This window comes from Puma concolor, chromosome A3 (assembly GCF_028749965.1).
Source record: "Puma concolor isolate L17-30 chromosome A3, mPumCon1.1.hap2, whole genome shotgun sequence".
NCBI classification, from domain to species: Eukaryota; Metazoa; Chordata; class Mammalia; order Carnivora; family Felidae; genus Puma; species Puma concolor.
The window spans coordinates 131,013,905-131,040,949 of NC_141669.1; the positions used below are offsets into that span (position 1 = coordinate 131,013,905).

At 51.0% G+C, this 27,045-nt stretch overlaps 1 protein-coding gene across 3 annotated transcripts in view; it reads right to left on the reverse strand.

Moving 5' to 3' along the window:
* The window catches only part of ATP9A (ATPase phospholipid transporting 9A), a 131,436-nt gene that overhangs the window by 93,757 nt on the left and 10,634 nt on the right, over positions 1 to 27,045 (reverse strand). The window contains exons 1-3 of one of the 3 annotated variants that reach the window (XM_086702499.1): positions 26,423 to 26,460; positions 6,650 to 6,794; positions 4,676 to 4,789 (exon numbers count right to left, since the gene is read on the reverse strand). In XM_086702499.1, coding sequence (XP_086558625.1) covers positions 4,676 to 4,789; positions 6,650 to 6,794; positions 26,423 to 26,445 — 282 coding nt within the window. In that variant the 5' untranslated portion in view covers positions 26,446 to 26,460. Of the gene's footprint in view, positions 1 to 4,675; positions 4,790 to 6,649; positions 6,795 to 19,584; positions 19,702 to 26,422; positions 26,461 to 27,045 lie in introns of those variants that run through there. The other 2 variants (XM_086702500.1, XM_086702498.1) reach the window with 2 other exon arrangements.

Here is a 27,045-nt window from a genome sequence, read left to right on the forward strand (position 1 = left end):
CTCTTGTGTCAATAAAGGCAAGAGCATTCGTTCATTTTTCTTACAAAATACCCTTGTCATCTCTCCTTTTCAAGCCTTTTTTTTTTTTTTTCTTTAATACAGAGAGCACCATCGCCCTGAAGGTTAGCAGCCGTGATTCTTTGGGGATTTCATTTTTATATTGTTTATCCTGTGAAATAGATGAACTTCCATTCAAAGGACTTTAAATCTCTTAGGTAAATCTAGCCAGAGATGCGCTGCTTTGTGGGACTTCTCCAAGGGCTCGTTTGTCTTTCCAATCAAAGGATTGCTCCTGTTTCCAATCCAGATGCAGCCAGAGCAAGACTGGGACATTCCAGAATGAGAGCTCCAGAGCCGGAGGTGAGAGGAAGCCTGTGGTGGCAGGGCACAGACCCAGTCTGCAGAACGGGCACCCCTCCCACGCCGCCGGGTCGTTGTTCCGGGCCAGAACCCAGGTGTTTGCTGTTTGTTTTTGCAAACGTTCCCGTTCCTATCCCTTGCTGCTGCGTGGGCCTAGCGAAATCCCCCTGATGTTAATGGCAAGTGTGCACACATACAAAGACAGGAGCCGTGACCTCCCTGCTGCAAATAAACACCGCCTCCTAAGTTATCCCATCTACTCCCCCTGCCCTGCCCCCCGCCCCAACACACAGTTCCCATTAAACCCAAAGGACCTGCCATCCCTTAGGCTAGAAAATGCTTTTGCTCAGAGATGCAAATGTCGTCCAGAAATAAATTCCAACCATCCAACTTCAGAGGTCCTTAAGATCCACGGATATTTAGAAAGAGGCTTTAACAGGGAGGGCTGGGATTGTCTGAGCTCGGAAAGGGACTCAGAGGCAGTGACAGTGCCCAGACAGGCCATTCTGAAAGTGTTAAGCCTCCTTTTGTAAAGTCGCACATCAAAAATAGATTTCCTGAAGCAAAACCAATCTATGAGCTAGAAATCAGAAAAGCAGTGCCCTCTGGTTCAGGAGGGATTGACTGGAAAGGAGCACTCGGGGACTAGGGTGGTGGAAATGCTCTGTATTTTGACCAAGGTGGTGTTTCCAGGTGTTGACAAATGTCAACGTATTATCTATGTATTTCATGGTACACAGATTATATCTCAGTAACGAAAAAATCTAGCTCTTCATACAAACAATTTTAGGGATCATTTCAGCTACCTATTGAGGAATTTCTCCCTCTAACATATCAGTACCAAGAAAAAGGTTATCAAAAGCTAAACCTTGGGGCGCCTGGGTGGCTCAGTCGGTTGAGCGTCCGACTTCGCTCAGGTCACGATCTCACAGTCCGTGAGTTCGAGCCCCGCATCAGGCTCTGTGCTGACAGCTCGGAGCCTGGACCCTGTTTCAGATTCTGTGTCTCCCTCTCTCTCTGGCCCTCCCCCCGTTCATGCTCTGTCTCTCTCTGTCTCAAAAATAAATAAATGTTAAAAAAAAAAAATTTAAAAAAAAAAAAAAAAAGCTAAACCTTAATCCAGACAAGGAACAATGACACCAGTGCCAGAAATTTAAAATTCAAATGAGAGTATTTCCTGAGAATTTCCTGTCCATTGGGAGCAAAAGGAGGCAATTTATTTGCAGGGCTTCCTTTTAATCCTCCCAATGAGCCAAGCAAGTAGACACGATCACGCCTGTTTTGCAGATGAGAAAACTGAGGTTCAAATGACACAACTTCCCAACGTGTAGCCAGGGACCACACCGCAGCCCTCACTCAGCCCTTATCCATAGCTGGCTCTGAAACGAGAGGCCTTTCAGGGTGGTCGGAGACATTTCAAAATGCGTTCTGGTCAAGAACCAGAAAGCGATTCTGCGCACAAAAATCTAGGGGACATCAGCTCTTGTCCCCTAGAAACATGCCATCCACTTCGTCTCTCTTTGACCCCCAAACCTTCTTCTCTGTAGCCCCTGGGAAGAGGCAGGACGGTAAGACCAACATCCTAAACCTTCACAGTGAAAATGGGGCTGTAAGAGAGACCCAGATGCGGAGTCGAAAATGTCAGGACCGCCAGCGGCAGCTGTGACCCTGCCTGCTTCCCACCTGCGGCCACCGTTCCAGGGAAAGCGGGCGGGGGGGGGGGGGGGGGAGGGGGGTCCAGGAGGAGGCGGAGGCCACTCTGACTGCATGCACGGAAGGTCAGGCTTCTGGGAACTCCTGGCATCATTTCAGCAAGGCGATGTGGGCAGGAGCTGGGGAATGGGGGTGGGGAGGGGCACCCCAGTGCTGGCTACTTGCTCCCGCCCACCTGGACTGGACCAGAGGGAAATTTTCACTGGGGCGATTTCTGTGTTTCTTGAATCATGTGAACATCTTACCTTTCAAATAACCACACTTTTAAAAGGCATCCCGGAAAAGGCAAGGTGATAAGTTACATTTTGTATACATTAGAGACTAACTTTTTTTACACAAGTAACTTAGGGTTTGACTCTAGATAGGTATGTAGTTAGCAGCTGTGGAACTAAAAACCTCCAATGACGTTGGGGTATTTCACATAAAACTCCAAAGCTTCTAACTCTTGGGCCTGGCAACTCCAGGACCACATTCGCACTTGCTGGAACGGAGCGGACCCTTCCGTTCTGCATGGGACGTGAGCTCCCCGGTTCTCCCGAGGCCTGCTTGTGTCAGCCGGGCCTCTGAGTCTGCAGTGTTCGTGGGTGAGAACGCAACGCGCCGACAGGAATGTTTGTTACGCGAGGCAAGGATGTGTGACAAAAGCCTTCTCCCGCTCCCAGCGTCCTAACTCACCCACAAATGACTCAGGTCGGGGGAGAACTGTTTGCACATCCCCAAAGCACCTTTGCTATTCGTGTGGAAAAACCCAACCCCCTCTCCCTTCTCTGGGCTTGAGCTGCCGGCCTAACCTGTCTGATGACACGGCACTCGCGGTTTATGGCCACCCGGCCACTCACGGGTCTCTTAGCAACTGGCTCCCTACACCGTCCGTGTCAGTGCACCAAATCCTTATCCTCTCCCACCTGCCACCATAAATAAATACATAAATAAAGCCCCACTTCATGTGAAATACACAGCTTCTACCTGGATAGAAAGAGATGTCACTTCCACCCTCTCCACACCCCGGTCACGCTGGGCTTCCTTCTGTTCTTCAAATGCTCTGGGCAAATGCCTACCGCAGGGCCTTTGCACTGCTGCTCTCTGTACCTGGGATACTCCCGCCTTCCTATTCAGCCCATCCCCTCCTCGAGATGTTTTCCATGGCCACACTGGCCAAGGCTGCCCCTCTACATCCCCCACCCCCACCTCATCCATTCAACAAATATTAAATGGGCCTGGGATAGCCTATCTGGCCCGTGGCCTTATTCTTAGAACCTCTGCAGGACTTTTCACAATTTGAAATGTTTACTGTCTGTCTCCTCTGAAAACCAACTGGACAGGGGCAGGAATTTTTATGTTTCATTCACCGCTATGTCCCCAGCACATAGCAGAGGCCCCCTCCCCCCCACCCGGCACACAGTCGCTACTCGATAACCATTTGCCCAAAGGCGGCAAGGGAGGGAATGGAGGGGCCTTCTGGTCAGTTGTCTCACTTCAGACACAAAGCGCAAAACGTGGTACTTTTCAAACCCTCCTGCTGGCAGACTCTACAGGGACAGAAAACAGGATCTCAGAAAACAATTCAAATAGCACAACCCACAAAGATGGAAGCCTTGTCCTTCTGGCCTGACACTGCATCCCCAGAGTCTAGAAACAGGCGAGACAGGCCGTAAGCATGAAATGCACAGTTGCTGAAAAAACTGACTGACTGGCTGAAGGACAGAACGAATGAAGGGCCCGGCCTTTACCACTTCACCAGTCCGGCCCCAGTGGTGTACAAAATGCAGCCCCACCATTAAAATCCTGGGGGGGCTTGGGGCGCCTGGGGGGCTCAGTCGGTGGAGCGTCCGACTTCGGCTCAGGTCATGATCTCGCGGTCTGTGAGTCTGAGCCCCGCGTGGGGCTCTGGGCTGACAGCTTGGAGCCTGGAGCCTGTTTCGGATTCTGTGCCTCCCTCTCTCTCTGCCCCTCCCGCCCTATGCTGTGTCTCTCTGTCTCTCTCTCTCTCTTAAAAATAAACATTAAAAAAAATTTTTTTAGGGGCGCCTGGGTGGCTCAGTCAGTTGGGTGTCCGACTTTGGCTCAGGTCATGATCTCACAGCTCATGGGTTCAAGCCCCATGTCAGGCTCTGTGCTGACAGCTCAGAGCCTGGAGCCTGCTTCGGATTCTGTGTCTCCCTCTCTCTCTGCCTCTCCCCCACTTGTGCACGCGCTCTCTCTCTCTCTCAAAAATAAATAAACATTAAAATTTTTTTTTAATTAAAAAATATAGGGGCGCCTGGGCGCCTCAGTCGGTTAAGCGGCCGACTTCGGCTCAGGTCTTGATCTCGCGGTTCGTGAGTTCGAGCCCCGCGTCGGGCTCTGTGCTGACAGCTCAAAGCCTGAAGCCTGCTTCGGATTCTGTGTCTCCGTCTCTCTCTGCCCCTCCCTCACTCATGCTCTGTCTCTCTCTCCTTCAAAAATAAATAAACATTAAAAAAATTTTTTTAATCCTGGGGGGGGGGGGGGGGCTTGAGGCTGTCCTGTCGCGTAAAAGGCTGCAGATGCCCGGGTGAGAGAGACAAAGAAGCGTCTGTTCCCAAACCCCACGGTCAGCGAACAAACCACGCCCCTTACTCACCAGCGGGACCCAGTAGGTGTAGAGTGCACCAAGTCTCATTTCAGGAACAAACTGAGAGCAGGCAAGAAGCAAGAAATAGAGGTTGAAAAAATACTTGAACTGGTTGAACAACACCTGCAACGACAAGACAGAGGAGAGAGAGGGGAGAGACAGTCACGGCTCGAGTGATGCACCTGCGGGGGGTCGAGTCCGAGGTGATTAACAGTTGAGAGCGGCCCTGCAGACGAGCACAACTCCCATGATGCCTTTTACGTAGAGTTTCAACGCTCCTGCGTATTGTTTAGGAAAACACATGTGGGTAATCAAAACAGGATTCGTAAAAGTCAAAAAAAAAAAAATGAAGAAGCAAACAATGATACGCACGGAAATTATTAACACCAAATTCAAGACAGTGGGTGCCTCTGGGGCCGGGGAGGGCATGCCGGGGGCTTCCACTTTATCTGTGACAAGTTGTTTCTTAAAAACTGTTTTGTAAGTACAGGGAGGCTGCTCAAAATGCTCAGAAGAGGTTTTAGTGGGAAATGTCTTTACTGATCAAGAAAACGAGGTAACCTCTCATCTCCACGATATGATCTCAACACCATAAAATAGAGCGGAATCCTGTCCTGTGTGGAGGCGGGTTGTGGGGGAGCCTCGATGGCTCCCAAGTGCCCTGGGAGGTGGGGGGGGGGGGTGGGGAGTCTGGCACCACACGCCTTGCCTGGGGCGCTGAGCGGAAATGATGTGTCTCTTGGAGGCTGAGGCAGTAAAGAGCCATTTTCAGCCAACTCACTCTTGCTCAGTCATGGAGATACTGGAGGCCTCGTGTTCCAGACGGTGTAGCCGCAACACGGAAGAGAGTGTGGCCGCTCGGCACCAGAATTTCCATGAAGGAGAAATAAAATTTTTCTTGATTTAAGATGCTGACATTTGGGGGGGTGGGGGGAGATGTGGGCTGAATGAAGCAGTGAAGGCAGTCAGAGTTGCCCTTAAAAAAACATTCAAATTGACCGTAAGCCACAGCATTACACGTTTGTGTTTCTGGAACCTCTCTCAATAAATCAAACACTCATTTTTTTTTTTCTTTCCCCTTCCAGCACTGAAACTGATCACTGCTGCTGCTTCTAAAGTCAGCCAGTGTGTGTCGGGTAAAAATAGGCATTCAATTCAAGCACATGTTGGGAGGCGGGGGAAGGTCTGTAGAGCTGAAATCCACAGATTGGCCTGAGCTAATGTGGAAATGCTAGCACCAGGACTCCAGAGCACAAAATATTAAGTAAGCACATCCAAAATATTCATTAGCAAAAATGCCAACAGCAATTCCTTCTGGATGGTAGGATTAAAACTTACCTTTAAAAAAAAAAAAAATCTCCATACTTGTATCTCCTGACTTTACTATACTGAATATGCGTTTCATGATGACAGAAGGGATACTTTAGGCAATGATGGGATTTTGGTTTTTGTAGATTTTTTTTTGGTATTTTGGTTACAATGCTGGGTCCCCAAAATATCTTTTTCACTCTTGCCCCTAACACACCAACTAAATGTGACGTTATTCTAATGGATCAGGTGGCGTCTCAAAGCAGAAATCTCAGAAGGCAGCCCGCCCCCCCTGCTAGGTACTCAGGACACGGGAGATGGACAGGCAGCGGCGAAGGCAGCCTGGAAAAGACCCAGGTTATCCGGCCACAGGGACGTTTGTCTTTTTTCTCTTTTTAAAAAATATTTATTTATTTTTGCGAGACAGGAAGAGTGTGAGCGGGGAAGGGGCAAGAGAGAGAGAGAGAAAGAATCCCAAGCAGACTCCCTGCTGTCAGACTCGGGTCTCAAACTCACCAACCGTGAGATCATGGCCTGAGCCAAAACCAAGAGTCGGCCACCTACCCGACTGAGCCACCCAGGTACACCGGGGACCTCGATCTTCTAAAACCCGGTACCACCACCCACATCCGGTGTGAGAAGAAAATAAAGGCTGTGGCCTCTGCCCGTACGCACCCCTGGAAGAAAGGTGAAGACGTTGTACTTCTGATTGTTGATGACATTCCGAGGGTACCTCTGGTCCCTCTTCTCGGGGTGGCCCAACCACACAGTGCGGGGCCTGGGCTCCCCTCCGCCGCAGCATCTCAGCCACTCACAGCACCTGTGGGAAAGACACAGCCACACCGTCAAGGCCACGCCCACACCTGTCCACTTCTCTCCGAATGTGTTCCTCTAGAGCAACTTTACTGGGTCAGGACAACGGCCACGAATGGGACTTCATCATCATGAGAGGGGAAAACAGAGCCAAGGCTTCTAAGAAGCGGTGGTACAAAATACGCTTTGTCCGCAAGCCCAGATTACTTACGTCATCAAAGTGTAAGATTCATTTTTAAAAGGAGATTTAAGTTAAAAAGTAAATACAGAGCAACACGTTACCTCTACTTTACATTTTGCTGATGAGAGAGGAGAACCCACAGCAGTTACAATACAGCACCCACGGAGAACCCCATTCAGATTTCTACCTCAATCTGTGTCTCTCAAATCGCAATTCTAATCACCCCCCAAAATGTCTATTTGCTTAAAAATAAGCAAAATAAAAAGTAAAGCAACCAAGTGCGCCAAGATGTGAGAAGCCACAGAGTCCGGCCTCGAACGACTTCCGTCTTGCTAGAAAACCTGGTGTCTTTCCAGCACGCTGCCTGGATCCACCAAGATGACCAGGTAAAGGAGGGGAAGAATCTCTCCACACCCGGATCTCCTTTGAGCCACAGCCCAGAGGAGCCAGCCAGGAAGACACTGGCTCGGGGCCCGGTGTCACCCGGAGCCAGGCTGGCGTGCCCACTGTGGGCCGACTGAGCCCCCAGCTGCCCGGGCTGCCCTGCGAGGTGGGCACATTCGTGCGCTTGCTCCCAGGCGGCCCGCACAAGGCAGGGCAATCCACGTCCGGGGGAACGAAGCCACTCTTGAGAACACCTGTCCTTCCGGAGAGCCCAAACACAAGGCAGAAACCCCAGCCCTGCCGGCCCCCCCACCACGTTGCCAAGCGAAGTGAAACCAAGCAGACAGGGAAATGATGACTTATGTAATTGCAGGTCCACCACGGTCCTCCCTTCTTCCCATCCTCCCACGCGCCAGGCAGGCCCTGGTGGGGTGCTGGGGTACAGAGCGGAGCAGACTCAGCCCCCTGGTCATCAGCAAGCTGCCTGTCCAGATGCTCAAAATTCCCATGACGAAACACAATGCTCTTCCTTAAAAATAGGATCTTCGGGGGCACCTGGGTGGCCCAGTCGGTTAAGCATCTGACTTTGGCTCAGGTCATGATTTCCCAGTTCGTGAGTTCAAGCCCGGCATCAGGCTCTGTGCTGACAGCTTGGAGCCTGGAGCCTGCTTCTGCTTCTGTGTCTCGCTCTCTCTCTCTGCCCCCTACCTTACTCGCACTCTGTCACTCTGTCACTCTCTCTCTCTCAAAAATAAACAGTTAACAAAAAATCAAAGAAATACAACTAGCATCTTCATTCCAGTAAATCGGTGCTCGAGTGGGGCATATGTGATCAGGACAGGTTTTACTCCTAGTAACTCATCTGTGTTGGCCCTGTTCTCGGTTGTCCAAAGGCCAGAGACACACGCAGGCCTGGACCAGAGGGACCCAAACCGCCGCTGTCTGTGTATAAGCAGCACCTGTGCTGGCCATCGGTGGACACTCGCTAAGTGCACACTGAAGGCAGGAAGCAGGAAGGAGAGAGGGGGAATCACTTGACGGGGAGCAGACCTCTGGGTTAGTGGAAACCGCAGTCATGACTGACCCCTCCGTGATGTGAGCCAGCACCCCTCTCCCCATCCTGTAATAATCCTGTAACGATGGCTCCCGCAGTTGACAGTTTCTAAGCGAAAGCTAGAGAATGACCTTAACAAAACCATCAGGTCGGCTGTTCACATGAGTTTTGTCTGTTTTGTTTTAGCAGAACGCTCTGCACAGCAAGCTGCCAGGTCGGGCCGCTTGTCACGTAAGCCGCAGACGTGTGCATGTGCACAAAGTAGCAGGAGGGTCGTCGCAGGATGCATTGTGGTGGCAAAAGATGGGAGAGGGGCTCGGTGTGGTTCATTCTCTGTGAAATTCAGAACAGTAAGCATTTATCGAGTGTCCCGCTGGAACGAAGGACAATTTGGTCCGGGAACCGATGTTGGAGCAGCATCTTTGCTCCTTTCTCACAGCCCCACGACAAAACAGGGGTGAACGTTCGGCACAGGCTAAAATAAAAACTTTGTGGGAGTGCAAGCTGGTGCAGTCACTCTGGAAAGCAGTATGGAGGTTCCTCAAAAAACTAAAAACAGAACTACCCTAGACCCACCAATCGCACGACTACGCATTTCTCCACGGGATACAGGTGTGTTGTTTCGAAGGGACACACGCACCCCCATGTTTATAGCAGCACCATCAACAATGGCCAAAGTATGGAAAGAGCCCAAATATCCACCAATGGATGAATGGATAAAGAAGATGTGATGTATATCTATATCTATATATCTATATCTATCTATCCATACACACACAATGGAGTATTACTCGGCAATCAAAAAGAATGCGATCTTGCCATATGCAACTATGTGGATGGAACTGGAGGGTATTATGCTAAGTGAAATTAGTCAGAGAGACAAAAGTCATATCACTTCACTCACATGAGGACTTTAAGAGACAAAACAGATGAACAGAAGGGAAGGGAAGCAGAAATAATATAAAAACAGGGAGGGGGACAAAACAGAAGAGACTCATAAACATGGAGAACAAACTGAGGGTTACTGGAGGGGGTGTGGGAGGGGGGATGGGTGAAATGGGGAAGAGGCACTAAGGAATCTACTCCTGAAATCACTGTTGCACTATATATGCTAACTAATTTGGATGTAAATTTAATAAACAAACAAATAAATAAATAAAAGCAAAACCAAAAACAAAACAAAAAACTTTGTGTCACCTGAACCAAGCACAGTTAGCCCCGAGGCCATGTCATTTAGCCAACTTGACCTCATTTATTCACTTTCACCTGCACTGGACATAACCCGCACACATAACTGAAAGTCAACCTGACTTTCAGGTCAATAGCATTTACTGGACACGTACCAACAACAATAACATAAGACCAGCAATCACTGCTTCTCTTTGGTCCCCTGCTCATTCACCTACTTACTCTGTCTTGTGTGTTCGGCATGCTGGGCCCTCACCTGGACACTGGGCATTCAGGAGTGAACAAAACAGACGGCTCTTCCCCCTCTGGAGCTTATTCTCTAGTGGAGGGAGGGAGACAGGGTACAACCACCCAAATTAAATAAGGCCTGGGCAAGCAGGGTGGGGGGGGTGGAGGCATGTGGCTCAGGGAGACTGGATGGTCAGGGAGGCTGGTGTGACAGCTGAGCCGGGAGACAAGCAGCAGCTGCATGCAACTGTACAAAGGAAGCACAATCTGGACAAACTGGAACAGAAACCCAAGATCCAGAGGTGGGAGGCAGCCTGGTGCACGTGCTCATGGAAAGACTGGCGTGGCTAGAATACTCCAACCGCAGGGGAGCAGGGCAGAGGAGGAAGGGGCAGCCAGAAGACACGGGGCCTTGTCTGGGGCAGGTAGTCTGGAGTCTACTCCATGCACAGCGGGGATCACTGAGGGTCACCGGCAGGGGCTGGCCTGATCCGACTGACATTATTAAACGGTCTTGTCTGCCTGCTGAGCAGAGAAGACCCTGCAGTGGGCAAGAGTAAGAACAGGTAATAGCTGTGAGGTTGTTTTTTGGGGTCATGATGTGTTTGAATATTGATTGGGGTGACGGTCACGCAACTCTGTGAATATACTTAAATCTGCTAATTGCACGCTTTCAATAGGTGAACTGCAGGGTACGTGAACCGTATCTTAATAAGGCTGTGTGTTTACCCCCAAAAAAGGGGAAACGGGGACTGTTTAGCAAGCTACTGCCATCATCCAGGCAAGCAGAGACAGCCGTCCAGACTAGAGTGGGGCAAGCGGGTACAGAGTTCCAAAATGTTGCAGATGTAGAAATGCACCCTCTTTAAACAAACATAAAAAAAAAAAAAAATGCATTATTTCATGTACCGTTCACAACAATCCTACATGGTGTGTAAGACCACTGCCCCCATTTTTTTCTTTTTTTTTAAGTTTTTCCATTCTTGAGAGAGAGAGAGAGAGAGAGAGAGAGAGAGCGAGCGCGAGCGAGCGGGGGAGGGGCAGAAAGTGAAAGTGGGGCAGGTGCAAAGAGAGAGAATCCCAAGCAGGCTCAACGCTGTCAGCACAGAGCCCGATGCGGGGCTCAGACCCACGAACTGCGAGAGCACGACCCGAGCAAAAACCAAGAGTTGGACGCCCAACCGACGGAACCACCCAAGGGCCCCTGCCTCCATTTTCACAGTGGAGACACCGAACCCGAGGGGACTCAGTGATTTCCCCAACATCTACACTTCACTGGCTCCGCCTGAGCAGGGGAAGCTGGCCTTAAGCCCAGGCCTGTGGGATCCAGATCCTCAGCGCCTGAGAGCCCCCTGCACCGCCATTAATGGCCTGATCAGCACAATTATTTCACAGCGTTTTCCTGGGCTTTCATCTCCTGAGTTTGGAAGACACCGTAGGGGCCAACGAGAGCCGTGGCCGCCTGCCTGTGCACTCCTCGGGGCCGTGCCTGCCCCACACCCACTCACCTTCACACCTGTTGTGAACTTTCCGCCTCTCGGCTCCACGCACAGCCACCCTTCAATACCTGCTCTGGGATGACAGACGTAGGTCCCTTCTGCCTCTCCCGTACAGTGAGCACAGTGCTGAGCTTTCACATAGAGGGCCCTGGAGGGACACCGCTGGAAGACAGGCTCTCCTGTGCTGCCCAGGCAGCGGCCCAGGGGATCAGTGGCACAGGCGTGAGGCCACCCAATGGCGCTCTGCCCAGCCCCGCGCCCAGGACGTGCTGTCCCTTGGAGTCCTCCAGGCCCCGCCGTGGCCTTTGGAGACCTCCCCGGGGCCCTCACAGGAGGGACATCCTGTCTCCTCTGCACCAGCACCCTGATCCCTTCACCCCCAGGCTTGTCTTCCGAGGTCCTCCTGTCACTGTAGCCCCAGTGTCCCATTCCCCCGGCACAGCCAACGTGTCAACCACCAGCTGTGCCGGCCGCCCCACGTGCACCCTGGGGGTCGCTTTCTGCTTGCCCCGTGCCTGCAGAGCAGCTCCTGCCCTGCCTTCCAGCAGCCTGCACTCGCCCGTCTCCACCTACATCTGCGCCCCAGCCTTGGGGAAGGGCCCCCTTCCAAACGCATCCTTCTTGGGTCCACTCCCTTAGCCTACACTAGCCCCAGGGTTTTCTTCTCTAATTATCCTTTATCATCACTTATTAAGGCAATTCCCTCCATCTCTCCACCTGGGTTAGCTGGGCCAGACCCACCCCCTAGCCCCAGGTGTGGTGAGCACACGGATCCAGGCGTGGCCGAGCAGAGCCCCCGACGTGGCGAGGGGCTCAACAAAGGGCAGCAAGACCCCGGCTGAGAGCCTCACCAGAAATACTAGGAAAGAAGTGCCCTTCACCGCGACGTTGCTAAGGTGGCAGAAAACAAGTGTGGGGCTGCAGGTGGCCACCTTGTCCTTCTTTAGGGGACAGTCGGCCTGAGAACGGAGTCACGAGGAGGAAGGCAAAGACCACAACAGGTTCCTGACACCTTCGGGCATAGGTCGGTCCGTCTGTCCACGCCCTGGGCTTTTCCGTCTCAGGAATCAGTTCGTCGGTTTCATTTCACTTTCGCTCAAGGCAGTTTTAGCTGGGTCTGTGTTAACCACTGCCTCAAACCTCCTGTCTGCTATTCCTGGCTACCACAGAGCTGCACTGTCCTTGAAGACACAATCCTATGGGTTCTGTGTGTCTCCAATCCTAAGCTTTTTTTTTTTTTTTTAACATTTATTCATTTTTGAGACAGAGAGAGACAGAACATGAATGGGGGAAGGTCAGAGAGAGGGAGACACAGAATCAGAAGCAGGCTCCAGGCTCTGAGCTGTCTGCCCAGAGCCTGACGCGGGGCTCGAACTCACGGACCGCGAGATCATGACCTGAGCCGAAGTCGGACGCCCAACCGACTGAGCCACCCAGGCACCCCATCCAATTCTAAGCTTTTAAAGGGTACAGTCAACACCTTCCAGCCTGCATCCTATTACCCTGACCTCACTGCTCTGACTTCTCTAGCAGTGCTGTCCTATGCGGTAGCTTCTCCCGCATGTGGCCATTTATGTGTAAATTTAATTAAAATGGAAGAGGGCCACCTGGCTGGCTTGAGTTCAAGTCCCACGTTGGGCATGGAGCCTACTTAAAAAAATTTTCTTTAATTTAAATTAGTTAATTAAAATCGAAGAATTCAGTTCCCTATTCCCGCTAGCCACATTCTGAGTGCTCTATGGCCACATGTGGCCCACAGCTAGGGACTGAGCTGTGCAGATTCAGAACGTTCCAGGCATGGCAGGAAGTTACACTGGACAGCGCTGCTTAGAGCATCCCTTTCTAGACATCTCCTTCCTCCTCATCTTTATGCGGTATCAGCGCCCAGGACACACACAGGAACATCGGTCAGCGGACCTCGCAACTGACAGAAATCAGGCTAAGAGATTTTCATACACACGTGGTATTTCCTACAATATCCAACCATCCCTACCTCCTACCGTCATGGTACAGGCTAAACTTGCTTACCTTAAGCTAGGGTCAATTTTGGTCCCACCCCAGGAGTACTTGATGATGTCGAGACATTTTTGGTCGTCACAACTGGGGAAAGGGGCGTCCAGTGGGGGTGGGGGTCGGGGATCCTGCTAAATGTCCTACAGTGCACGGGGCAGCCCCCCAGCAGAGAATGGTCTGACCCCAAATGCCAGCAGCACCCGGGGTTGAGATCTCCTGCTCTAGATTTTATTTACATAAATTTTAAAGGGAATTTCTTTCTTTCTTTTTTTTTTTTTTTTTTAACGTATATAAGTTCATTTGTTTTGAGAGAGACAGAGACACGGTGAGCAGGGGAGGGGCACCGAGGGGGGCAACAGAGAGAACCCCAAGCAGGCTCTGCACCACTAGCTGTGGAGCCCGACGCAGGGGCTCGAACCCACGAACCATGAGACCATGACCTGAGCCCAAATCAAGAGTCTTGGGCTTACCAACCAGACAGAGCCACCCAGGCGCCCCTAGTAAACTGTAAAAGATAACTTTGTAGTATTATCATAAATGGAAAACCAGTATCACTCCCCATAAACACAAGGTAAACGTCAAAAATCAACACAATGAAAAGCAAACAATGTTACTAAATTCAAACTGGATGCAGTGTCTCTGAGCCTCCAGCCACTTCTCCCCGTTATAATGCAGAGATAAGCAAGTGCCGGCTCCTAAAAAGTGGCCCCCACCAGCTTAGAAACATTGAAGGAAAACTGAAAAAGGAAGTAAGTACCCTACTGCATGTCTCAACGTGATTTAGTTCCTGTCCATGAATTGCGTGGACCTTTTCACTGCTGTACCTACGTATCTGCCTGCCCATATTTGGGGAACTACTGTCCCGCGGTAGAAGCTTTGGGCTTGGTGGCAAATTTATAAGCCATCACATCCCCACCACCCCCCAACCCCCACCCCATTCCAAACAGAAGAGATGGCAGCCAGGCTCCTTCTCAACATCTGCGTTTATACCTGTGACTCTCGCTACCCCTGGAGGCTGCCACCACACCCCAGCGGTCTACAGCATGGACCACAGTCCCCTGGAGGCCCCAGAGGGGCGGCTGCCTGGCGCTGGTTGTGGCCGCCACCACCCTGGCGCCCTGGATTGCTGCTACTGTTTCTTAACACCAAACCAGGCTGTCACTTGCCACGACGAAGTAACTCCTACGTCCCTAGGGTGAGGGGTTACAAGACAGGATTCCTTAAGAATGAGAAATTACTGGAGAGACTACAGAAGAAGTAACGGGTGAGAGCCACAGCTTGGAAACAGCAGGCCCATAAGGGGTAGAGTAGGAAACGCCAGCTTTGAAGTCAGACGGACTTGGGTGCAAAGCCCAGCCCAGCCCAGCCCAGCTCCACACTGGCTGTGTGGCTTGGGCCTCCTCATTTTCTGTGATCCCCACTCTTTCTCTCTATAAAATGACAGTAAGACTTGCCTTGCTGAATTACTAGGATTCAGGACTTTATATATGGAAGGGATAGGACAATACCCAGCACATGACAGGCATTCCCTTAACGGTACATATATGTTATTTCTCTTAAATTACCTTTCCAGATTAAAAAAAGAAAGAAAAGAAAATGTGAAACAATGTTTTTACCTGTTGGCAGCAACAGCTATTCAACTAGGTTAAGATGTAAGGCTACAAATAGTTTAGTTCACACTGCTTTCAGCTTAGACCATTTAAACAAAGGAAACCTAAAGTAAATTTTTCTTATGATCTGACTAAAACAGACGAAGGTCTTGCTGGAGGACAGCCCGCTGACCAGACGTCAGGTGGTTTCACACAATCTGGCCGAAAGGCAAGGGAAAAGCCAAGATCACAGAGGGAAGCTCCAAGGGAACAATGTTTCTGGAAAAGTAACTACTGTAACAAGGAGCTGCAACCCGAAGAAATGAACATCTCAGCTCTGGGTGTAACCACAATCCGTGGGCACTCAGTAAATATTTGCTGAATTGCCTGCACGGTGTTGCTGAACCTTCCTAAAGCCAGAGTCTGGGAAGTTGTAGTCTCTGTGTTGACACCAGGAAGATCCAGGAAGAATGTAAAGAAAGGGGCGCCTGGGTGGCTCAGTTAGTTGGGCGTCCGACTTCAGCTCAGGTCATGATGTTGCGAGTTAGTGGGTTCGAGCCCCGCGTCGGGCTCTGTGCTGACAGCTCAGAGCCTGGAACCTGTTTCGGATTCTGTGTCTCCCTCTCTCTCTGCCCGTCCCCCATTCACGCTGTCTCATTCACTCTCTCTCTCTCAAAATTATATAAAATTTTTAAAAAGATTTTTAAAAAAAGAATGTAGGGGCGCCTGGGTGGCGCAGTCAGTTAAGCGTCCGACTTCAGCCAGGTCACGATCTCGCGGTCCGTGAGTTCGAGCCCCGCGTCGGGCTCTGGGCTGATGGCTCAGAGCCTGGAGCCTGTTTCCGATTCTGTGTCTCCCTCTCTCTCTGCCCCTCCCCCGTTCATGCTCTGTCTCTCTCTGTCCCAAAAATAAATAAACGTTGAAAAAAAAATTTAAAAAAAAAAAAAGAATGTAAAGAAGATTAAAAGCAATACGGAGTTGGCTAACTTGACAATAATTATATTAAAAATAGATAAATAAATAAAAGCCGTACGGAAAAAACAGTCTACAGCAATGGTTCTCCACAGGGTGGAAGGAGTGGGGATTTGCCCCGTGCCCGGGGGACACGTGGCCATGTCTGGAGACCCGTTTGGTCACAACTGCAGGTGCAGGGAGGTACTCCTGGCATCTAGCAGGTACAATGCACAGGACAGCCCCACACCCAGGACCGTCCAGCCCCAAATGCCAATAGTCCTGAGTCTGAGAACGCTGGCCTGGAGCAGCACTGCCTGGTACATTTCTGCAATGATGGAAATGTTCTCTCGAGCCACATGTGGCTGTTGAGCGCTCAAAATGTGACGTTTACAGTTTATTCCATTAATTAATTTAAACAGCCACATAGGTCTGTGTATAGCATGCTGGACAACAGGACTGGAAGAACGGAACTCAAGCTGTTAATAGGCACAGATGCCTGGGGAGTGGGTGCTAGAAGGCATGGAAAGGAAGGTACGAGGGAAATTTTTGCTCTGTGTTCTAAAAACATCTAGGAGGCTTTTTTTTTTTTTTTTTTTTTTTAACTAGGGCAATATAAACTCTGAAGTCAGGGATACCTGGCCGGCTCAGTTGGTAAAGCATGTGACTCTTGATCCGGTGTGGTGAGTCTGAGCCCCATGTTGGGTGTAGAGATTACTTAAAAAAAAAAAAAAAAAATCTTGGGGCGCCTGGGTGGCTCAGTCGGTTGAGCATCCGACTTCGGCTCGGGTCATGATCTCACAGCTTGTGGGTTCAAGCCCCACACTGGGTCCTGTGCCGACAGCTGGGAGCCTGGAGCCTGCTTCGGATTCTGTGTCTCCCTCGCTCTCTGCCTCTCCCCCGCTCACGCTCACGCACGCGCACTCTCTCTCTCTCAAAAATAAATAAATGTTAAACATTTTTAAATAAATTAAATCTTTAAAAACTAAAAATAAAAATAAAATCTTAAATCGGAAAGAATGCATAAAAGGAAGCTAGTTCACTGAAGCCTGAATGTATCTCTTACCATAGCAATGGCCGTATCAAAGGAAGGAAAAGTGGCTGGAGGAAAAATTGGGTCGTATCAAAGGAAAAGGCCAAGTCAATGTGGCAATTTCTCTCTAAACAGAAACAGACCCTCTGATCTAGCAAGCCCACCTGGAGGGGTGTATCATATAGGGGTTCTAGTATGGGTGAACATCAGGAAAGACACAAGGATGCTCACAGCCGCAAGAAAGCAACACCCTGGAAATGAACAAATGCCCATCAGAGAGGAACCACCACGCGATGGACCTGCAACAATCAAAGAGTGAGGCTGATGTGCACACTGACCGGGGAAGACCCAAGTGATGAAGGGGGAGGGAAAAAAACCTACAGCAAAAGATATGCAATTTATTATGCCATACTTTGATCAAAATGGCATAATAATATATAATGGGGAAATAATACTGAGAAACAAATACACACACACACACACACACACACCAGACTGTTGACTCTGGCTCTCTTGGGAGAAGGGGGCAGTCACGGGTGGGGGCATCTGTCACCGTCCCTAGTTCTCCGACCCTGGAAGTCTTTCCCTGCGGGTGCCCTCCTGCTCAGGAGTGCAGGACACCTCTCACAAAAGTGTGACTCATGCTGCACCCTGCCCCCACCATGAGTCAATCATTGTGGACTCAAGTCCAAGCCTGTCACCTTTCATCCCAGGTCCTCGGTTATCAAGCCACTGACTACAGCCAAAGCAAGTGAACTCTGCTGTACTTCTCTCCAACTTCCAACCCCTCTGCAAGACTCATTCACATCAGATGTCCTTGGGCAAGCCGTTCTCCCCCTTCTACGTATCCTTCAAAAGCCAAGTCCACGCTCTTCACAGAGAGAAGAGAAAGCAGCTCTGTTCTCCCTTACGCTTCACCTGCCTGGGAAACTCAGACCTACAGACGCCCAGCGAGCAACATACAGTAATAAGTGAAGAAAAATAAACACGGGGTCCAGTGGGACAGGGCACACTGCAGAGCCCAGAGGTGTGGGAAGGGAGTGGCCATCCTACCTTGACCAAGATACACCCTCACACAAGCCTAACACGACAGACCGTAAGATTCTTCACGACCAAGACAAAAAGCACAGATTTTGAAGCCCAAACCCTCGGTTTTTAAACGTTGGTAACTGATGCAATGTTTAAATATTATGCAAAACTAAAACCACACAGAGGTATCAGTTTTTAGTTAGCATGATAACCAAAATCAAAAAGCTTAATAACACCTGTGTTGGTCAGGATGGGCAAACGGACACTTTTACTGCTGGGGGTGGGGGGTGGGTCCAAATCAGTAGAACCTTGAGGGAGGGTAACCTAGCAACAGCTCTCAAAATTACAAATTTACATTCTCTTTGACTCAGTGATTCCCCTTTGAGATATTCCAGACGTCCTACCATGGCCACAAAGCCTTATGTTCAACGCCATTCACCATAACGCTCTAGCAATAACAAACCATTAGAAATAACCTAGACATCCACCAGTGATAGATTGGTTAAAAAAAAAAAAAAGTGTGGTAAGTCTGCTCAATGAAATCCTTTAGAGCCATTTCTTTAAAAAGGGAAGGAAAAGGCTTTTTATGCACCTGCTACGGAACAGGCCCAGCATGTACTATTAAGTAGAAGAAATACATTGTACTGTGCAACATATGCGAACAACTGCATAAAGAAGGTAAAACTCTGTGTGTGTGTGTAAATAGATAAATGCAAAACACATGGGCCTTTTGGGGGGAAATGGTTGAAGATTCTCTAGAAGGACACAGAAGAAATTGGACAGTGGGTGCCTCAGGAGGGGTACAGGATGGCTAAAGTGGCGGGGAGAGGTGGAGGAAGACTGAGTCAGCAATGGACACACTTCCATACCTTTTAAACGGTGAAGTTAATTTGCAAACAGTACAAAAAACCCCACCCTGCGGCCCACGCAGCACGCAGCTCTCCGTCTGCAGCTTCGGATCTAGGCCGCAGCCCGGGGGTCGGACACCAGAGCCCTGGTGACAGTGCTCCTCTCACCCCCCAGACCTGGTACACAGAAGGCGCTCAGGGCCTCCGCGTGGATGCAGGGAGGGGTGGCCCCTGGGCCTCAGCACCCAGAGACCTTCCGCCTTAACCTCCTGCGTCTGCGCTTTGTCGGGCTATTTGCTCGCAGGTTCTAACACGGGGCTGGGGCCCCAGCACAGCCCGCAGTACCGGTCCCTCGAGCCTCGCCAGGGTGGCTCCGGGCGGGAGAGGAGGAAACGCAGCCCCGAGCCCTGCAGCCCATGAGGACAGGCCCAGCAGCCGGCGCAGCTGCCCTCTGAGCCAGCACTCTGGTCCCCCGGCGTCCGGGGATCTCGCCCCACGGTAGGATCTGAGCGCCGCCTCTGAACGGGGAGGGTGGGGAGCGGGGACGACAGCGCCCTGGGGAGGAGCCCCGTGATGGGGACACAGCAGGAGCACGCATCGAGGATCCCCGCGCCCGCCGGCCGCCTGGCTCCTCCCTCCAAGCTCGCTCAGCCTGCGCCGCCACTGCCCCGCCCCCCGTCCTTCCATTTGCCAGGCGCCCGTGGGGGGGGGGGGGTCTCGGCCTTCAGGCCGCGGGCTCCCTCCCCGCCCCTCAACCGCGCGGCCCTACCCACACGCTCGCTTTCGGGAGGGGAACTCACTTGCCCAAGGCCATGGGGCCAGGGAGGGAGCCCCGGCTCAAATCCGCGCTCGCAACCCCTCAGGATGCCGCGCAACCAACCCGCGGGCCGCTGTCGCCTCGGCCGGGGCCCCTTTCCTTCCCGGACTCTGGCTCCCGGCCCCGCCCCGGCTCCCGTGGGGACGTGAGCAGCCACGGCACCGCCGCGCCTGGGGCGTGGCTCTGGCGCGGCCGCAGCCCCGGGAAGGCCAGGGGGAGGCCGCCAAGGGCGCGGGCTCGCGAACCGCCCGGAGCGCACCCCTCCGGCCCCCTACCCGGAGGTCGCCTCTGGCCGCAGGTGGCGGAGCGGCGGAGGGTCGGGCACAGTGACGGCCCAGGTGGGGAAGGGCACTCGCCCGGTGGCGCGCGCGGCCACGCCTTTTCCGTTACTGCGGCAGGGGGATGCCAGCCCGGGCCCCCAGAGGCCTGTGCCGCACACCTCCGCTCTTTGCAGGGAAGCCAGACGTCCCTGCCCTTGGCCCCGGGGTCTCCGCACAGCTTTTCCCGGAGCCACTGTACGCACGGGAAGAGTTTCTCGTATTCAACAAATATGTGCCCGGTGCTCCCAAAGGTAGCAAACTGAGGCTTGGCGTGTAAGGAGCGTCTCAACCACCCACAGGCTGCTTCTGCCCGCCACCCGTGCCACACATCAAGAAACATAAATAGTAAATCTGTGGTTTCATTTTTTCATTACTTTTTCAAAGTTTTTGACACTTTTTTTTGAGAGAGAGAGGGTGTGCATGCACACACGAGTGAAGGAGGTGCAGAGAGAGGGACAGAGAGAGAATCCCGTTCAGGCTTCACGCTGTCAGCACAGAGCGGGAAGTGGGGCCCAAACCCATGACCCGTGAGATCGTGACCTGAGCTGAAATCAAGAGCCAGACACTTAACCAACTGAGCAAGCCGCGAGCTCCTGTCTTTCTTTTTTTAAACCTTCCCAATCTCACTGGCACCCACTGGACAAAAGGCAAAATGAAAACGGTGGTGGGTGAAGAAGGCCATCACCTGATCCCGACCCTGGAACACAGGGCAACTCTGGCTCTCACAGGGCACAACATGGCAGATCCCTTCCAGAAAACCCCTTAGTAAAACACAGTTACAGCCCCTGGACATGTGGTCATATGTTCCGTTTAACCCAGTGACCTGGAGAGTCTAGCCTATTAAAATGTTCTGTTCTTTCCTTCCTTCCTTCCTTCTCTTTCTTTTTCTTTCTTTCTTTCTTTCTTTCTTTCTTTCTTTCTTTCTTTCTTTCTTTCTTTCTCTTTCTTTTAGTTGATTTATTTTAAGGGGCACCTGGGTGGCTCAGTCGCTAAGGGTCCAGCTCTTGAATTCATTCATTCATTCTTTTCTTTCTTTCTTTCTTTCTTTTCTTTCTTTCTTTCTTTCTTTCTCTCTTTCTTTAAGTTGATTTTTTTTTAATTTTTTTTTTCAACGTTTATTTATTTTTGGGACAGAGAGAGACAGAGCATGAACAGGGGAGGGGCAGAGAGAGAGGGAGACACAGAATCGGAAACAGGCTCCAGGCTCCGAGCCATCAGCCCAGAGCCTGACGCGGGGCTCGAACTCACGGACCGCGAGATCGTGACCTGGCTGAAGTCGGAGGCTCAACCGACTGCGCCACCCAGGCACCCCTAAGTTGATTTATTTTAAGGGGCACCTGGGTGGCTCAGTCGTTAAGGGTCCAGCTCTTGATTTCAGCTCAGGTCATGATCTCTTGGTTCATGAGTTCGAGGCTTTGCACTGGGCTTTGCAGTGAGAGTCCACTTGGGATTCTCTGTCTCCCTCTCTCTCTGCTTCTCTCTCTCTCTCTCTCAAATAAATAAATAAACATTAAAAGAACAACAACAACAGAAACTGTGCCTGGGGCAGAGACAAATACCCAGTGAACAAACAGCAATCCTCTGAAATGTACAAAACTCACTGCTGAGTGTCCGGTTTTTCTCCGGGGCAGTAAGCACTGCTGTTTTGAGAGTCACCTTGCAGACTGAGCTCATCCCGACCCAGACAAGTCACTTCTCAAGCCCAGGGGTCTGTGCCTCCCTCAGCTTTCCCTTTATGTGTCTTTGGGGAGCCTCTGGTTCAAGGGCCAGCATTCAGAATGAAAACATTTAAAAAGTAACACCAGGGGAGCCTGGGTGGTTCAGTTGGTGGAGTGTCTGTTGATTTCAGCTCAGGTCATGGGATCCAGCCCTGCCTCTGGCTCTGTGCTGAGTTTGGAGCCTGCTTAAGATTCTCTTTCTTCCCGGGGCGCCTGGGTGGCGCAGTCGGTTAAGCGTCCGGCTTCAGCCAGGTCACGATCTCGCGGTCCGTGGGTTCGAGCCCCGCGTCAGGCTCTGGGCTGATGGCTCAGAGCCTGGAGGCTGTTTCCGATTCTGTGTCTCCCTCTCTCTCTGCCCCTCCCCCTTTCATGCTCTGTCTCTCTCTGTCCCAAAAATAAATAAACGATGAAAAAAAAAAAAAAAAAGAAGGTGTTTGGTCAGAGAGGAAAGCCACCATGAGGGGACCATTTTGCCAAGTTTAGGCTCAGGGTTACCATGGCTTGGCTATAACCTCTAAGTTTACAGCTTACCCTCGGATCGAGAAAAGGCAGCCTGTCTCAGATGAACCATAGAAGACACACTTCTTGCGACAGCACTACTCTCACGAGGATGGCGGAAATGAAGGAGACAGACAAGACCAGTGCCAGCGCCCAGAACTCTCCCGGCCGGAGAAGCCCAAATTAACGCAAACACTTTGGAAAACTACACGCAAATATACCCTAGGGCCCAGCAAAGCCACATAATACATGTACCGACAGATAACGTTTGAGCACTATTCCCGACAGGCAAAACTGGAAATGACCCAAACGTCATCAAGAGATGAAGCGGGTGCCGGGGTGGCTCAGTCTGTTGAGCCTCCGACTTTGGCTCAGGTCATAGGGTTCGTGCCCCACACTGGGCTCGCTGCTGTCAGCACGGAGCCCGCTTTGGATCCTCTGTCCCCTCTCTCTCTGCCCCCGCCCCACCTGCATTCCCTCTCCCTCTCAAAAAATAAACATAATTTTTTTTTTAAAAAGAGGTGGATAGAGAGATCATGATACAGTCACACAAATGACTCCATATACAGCAACAGGGACGAACAAATTACAATACGCGTGTGACGAAGTCAGGACACAGGGTAAGGTGCGGGAGGAGGCAGCATGAGAGGGCTCCCGTGGCGATAGCCTGTTCTCCGGCTGGCTACAGGAGGGTGTTCACTTCATGAAAATTCACGGAGCTGTGCATGATTTGCACACTTTTCTGTGTGTTAATGTGCATGTATGTATGCATATTTATGCATAATTTTTATGCACGTAGTATGCATAATCAGCTTAGTCAGGGGGGAAAGAACCCTGCCTGCCAGGTAGTACAAGCCGTCTTACGTGTTTACTACCTGGTTGTGTGATTTATCAGGACACGAGGGTGTCATTCCTTGTATGAGAGCCCCCAGGTGCCTCTAGTTCGGGGAGAAGAACGAGAGGGAGGATAGTGGCGGGGAGGAGGGAGTTCTCCCGTTTTACAGTTGCACTTTTATGGGGACTGACTATCTAAAAGCTTTAAAAAGCATTCAGAATCGGATTATTTCCTTTTGCGGGGTGAGTGCAGATATTTTAGAAATGGATATTCTGCACTCTCCCCCCATTAGCACGAACATGTCTCATACAGAGAGGGCAAGAAAGAAAATAAGAGGGGCGCCTGGGGGGCTCCATCGGTTGGGCGTCCGACTCTTGATTCCGGCTCAGGTCATGATCTCCCAGTTCATGGGATCGAGCCCGTCGGACTCTGCATTGACAATACCCAGGGCTACCAGCCTGCTTGGGATTCTCGATCTCCCTCTGCCCCTTCCCCTGCCCAAATAAATAAATAAACATTAAAAAGAAAAACAAAATAAGAATCAACATGTAACTCTGGAAACAGATACTATGTTTCTCAAGAATTCATAGCTATTGGGGTAATTTGAAGTTTCTAGAATTTTCCTCTGCAACCAGCCTTCACAAGTAACAGTGGAATTCACACACACTCATCTCCAAATTACTGAAGTCTCACAAACCTTCAATCCTTTCCCCCTCAACGATAATCACCTGCTCTGAATAGGTATTACAGAAAAAGTCAAAGAGTAGAAGTCATCAAGACAGGTCACAAGCTGCAATTTGCTGCCTACGTTCAAATTAAAATGAGCCTTTTAAAAACACGGAAAGGAAGTCTTTGTCATTCTAAGCCGGTACCATTCTAAAAGGAAAAAACCCTCCGTTCCTCAGTCTCCCCATCTGTAAAGTAGGGTTGTCGGGAGAAAGAGGATGATCCACTTACAACTCTAGAACAGTGCTGGGCACCTGATAAGCACAGAGTAGAGGTGAGCAACTATTATAACTCTCATCAAATTCATCTCGCACAATCTATGCAACATGAGCTAACAACAAACCACGCGATGCACAAGGAAGAGGCAGGGGGGTGGGGGGAGGTCAGCTCAGGTCCACATGACTTTGCAATGTGCTTATACAGAGCTCTTGAGACTGGACTCTCTAAAGGAAATTCCTCACGAACTCATCATCAGTTTAGAACGAAGGCTTATTACTAACAGCAAGAGACACCACGCTTTCCAAAATGGCCATAAATGAGGTGCTTCCTGCATGAATTTGCTTGGGCGGCCATCACAAAACACCACAGGCCGGGTGGCTTAAACAGAAATTTATTTTCTCACGGTTCTGGAGGCTACAAGTCCAAGGTCAAGGTGTGGGCAGCTCTGGTTTCTTCTGGGGCCTCTCCCCGAGGCTTGACGACGGCCGCCCTGCTCCTGTGTCCTCGAGTCGTCTCTTCCTCTCACCCCCTGGCCTCTCTCTGTGCGTCCTGATCTCCGCTTCTCATAAGGACCCAGTCATACCAGAATAGGGCCCACCCTAAAGGCCTCTCGCTTTAACTTAATGATGTCTTTTTAAAGGCTCTATCTGCAAAGAGAGGGGTCACGATCTGAGGTACTGGGGGTTAAGGGCTCAGCATAGGACTGTGTGAAGGGATGCACCGCAGCCCCTAACACTTCCCAAACAGTCTCTTCCGACCGCTCAAGGCTTCATAGTCACTATCAGAAAGCTGAACTCCTAGTGAAGTAGGACAGTCCAAACATGAACTTCTTGCCTAACAGGTTTTTCTTGAGACAGAGAGAAAGAGAGAGAGAGAGAGAGAGAGAGGAGGCAGCCTTTGAAGGACAATAGGGACCTGGCCATGCACAGGGAATATTCATTCCATTAGTCCAGGGGCTGCTCCTAACAGGTGTGGTTCTGCCCACTCACGCCCCGCCCCCCGCAGCACACAGGGACACTTGGTAACGTCTGGAGACATCTTCAGTTGTCACAACCGGGTGGATGGTGCTGCGGGCATCCAGTGGGCGAGGCCAGGACTGCTGTCACACTCTTACGAGGGGCAGGACAGCCCCCACAGCAGAGAATTAGCCAACCCCAACCGTCAGTAGTGCTGAGCTGAGAACCCCTGAGGTCCAACCTGGCCAGGTCTGACTTCACCCTATGTCACAGCAGATGGCCCGGCGGAGGTGGGGGGAGACCCTGCCGGGCCCTGTCATATGGGGACAGCGCGGTCCCCGTCCACAAGGCTCCTTCCTCAGGGCGGCCAGCCAGCAGCCCCCCCCTCCTGGCTTTCAGCAAATGCCACAGAGATCTCGCTGTGGTGACAACAGCACCCGGCCACCCTTCCACTTCCCACAGGGAGCCTCTCCTTCCCCAGGACCCCTTCCAACTGCCTCTCCCATAATCCCCTCAAACTGTTTGTACAATGAGTGAAGCAACAACGGGATCCCCAATTGATGTGGTAAAGTAACCGCGGTTTAAAAATTACGTTTTTGGGGCGCCTGGGTGGCGCAGTCGGTTAAGCGTCCGACTTCAGCCGGGTCACGATCTCGCGGTCTGTGAGTTTGAGCCCCGCGTCGGGCTCTGGGCTGATGGCTCAGAGCCTGGAGCCTGTTTCCGATTCTGTGTCTCCCTCTCTCTCTGCCCCTCCCCTGTTCATGCTCTGTCTCTCTCTGTACCAAAAATAAATAAACGTTGAAAAAAAAAATGTTTAAAAATTACGTTTTTAAATAAAGAAATCATGTTTTTCATGGGTAACATGGCAAAAAAAAAAAAAAAAGCTCAATCTCTTAACAAAATCAGATTATCCCACCTCCTCCCCCTTACAGCAATATATTTTTAGACTAAAAGCAAGATTTTAGCATAGGCAGCCAATTCCTAAAGGTCAGACGTTGCTGGGAGGGGGGCGCATCTACAAACCTCATGAACTTTGAGTTCATACTTTTCTTAAAGCCAATTCTCTGCTTTTTTCTTGTAAACGTACTCCAAAAGGAAACTCCCTATCCCGACTGCAAAAACAAAGCAAGTATCACTTGGCACAAAGAGAAAGAACCATGAAAATAATTGCTAGCCTTTCAGTCTCTGGCCACGAGCCACCCAAAGTGATCTTTGGCGACGTTTCTCCATCAATCTTTCCAAGTCACACAAATGAAAGAAAACAGACATCAGCGTTGAGAAATCAGTACTGTTCTAGTTCTATAGGTGAGAGGCCTCGATAAGAACATGACGAATAGTCTTTTTCTTTGGAAACTAAACCAAATTCCACTCGCTGTCATAAGTGAAGCTGGAGACAACACGCCATGTCCATTCCCAAAGGTGGCCCCAAAATACGGCCAGAGCGAATTCAGAACCTTCATCGTTTGCATCTGGGTAACGATCCTAAAAGAAAGTTCTATCCTGAGGAGTAACCACCCCAAGTCCAACGACAGATGGGTCGGTGCCTCACCTCCCCCTTCCAATTTGTTGCATGGGTGCCTTAGGTCAAGGTCAAATGGCTGTGCTCTTTCCTCGGGACTGGCATGCAGGGCCTCCAGTCGCTGGCCTGTCTCAGGAAAGCCCCCCCACACCCCACCCCAGCCCAAAGCATGGCCCTGGTATCCACCCGTACCCTTCAGCATCCGTGCCTGGGTATGTGATTCCACATCCCCTGGTGTTACTGCCTGTGGTGGCACCTGACCTGGTCCCGGGCAGGGACTCCGTAACAGGAAGTGGATGGCACTAGGGCAGCTGGGCTGGCTGGTGGAGGACACGGAGGGCACTTTCCAATGGGCCGCTGCCAAGGCTTGTTCTGACTGTTCGCATCCAAGGGGGCCAAGAGCTGTTTATGCAACTCTCCACTCTGCCATGGAGAGGGGAGGGGCGGGGGTCTGCGGATGTCACCGATCAGCACAGCCTCGTCCTCATCCTGCCCCCGACACACCCCCATACGCTGTGTACCTAACACCACCTCCGCCGTGTCAGAAGGACCCTGAACACGTACACGCGCCTACGTACATTCGATCCTCGTTATGTGTGCTTTCTGTATTCGCAAATTCACCTACTGCCTGAAAGTTATAACCTCAAAGTCAA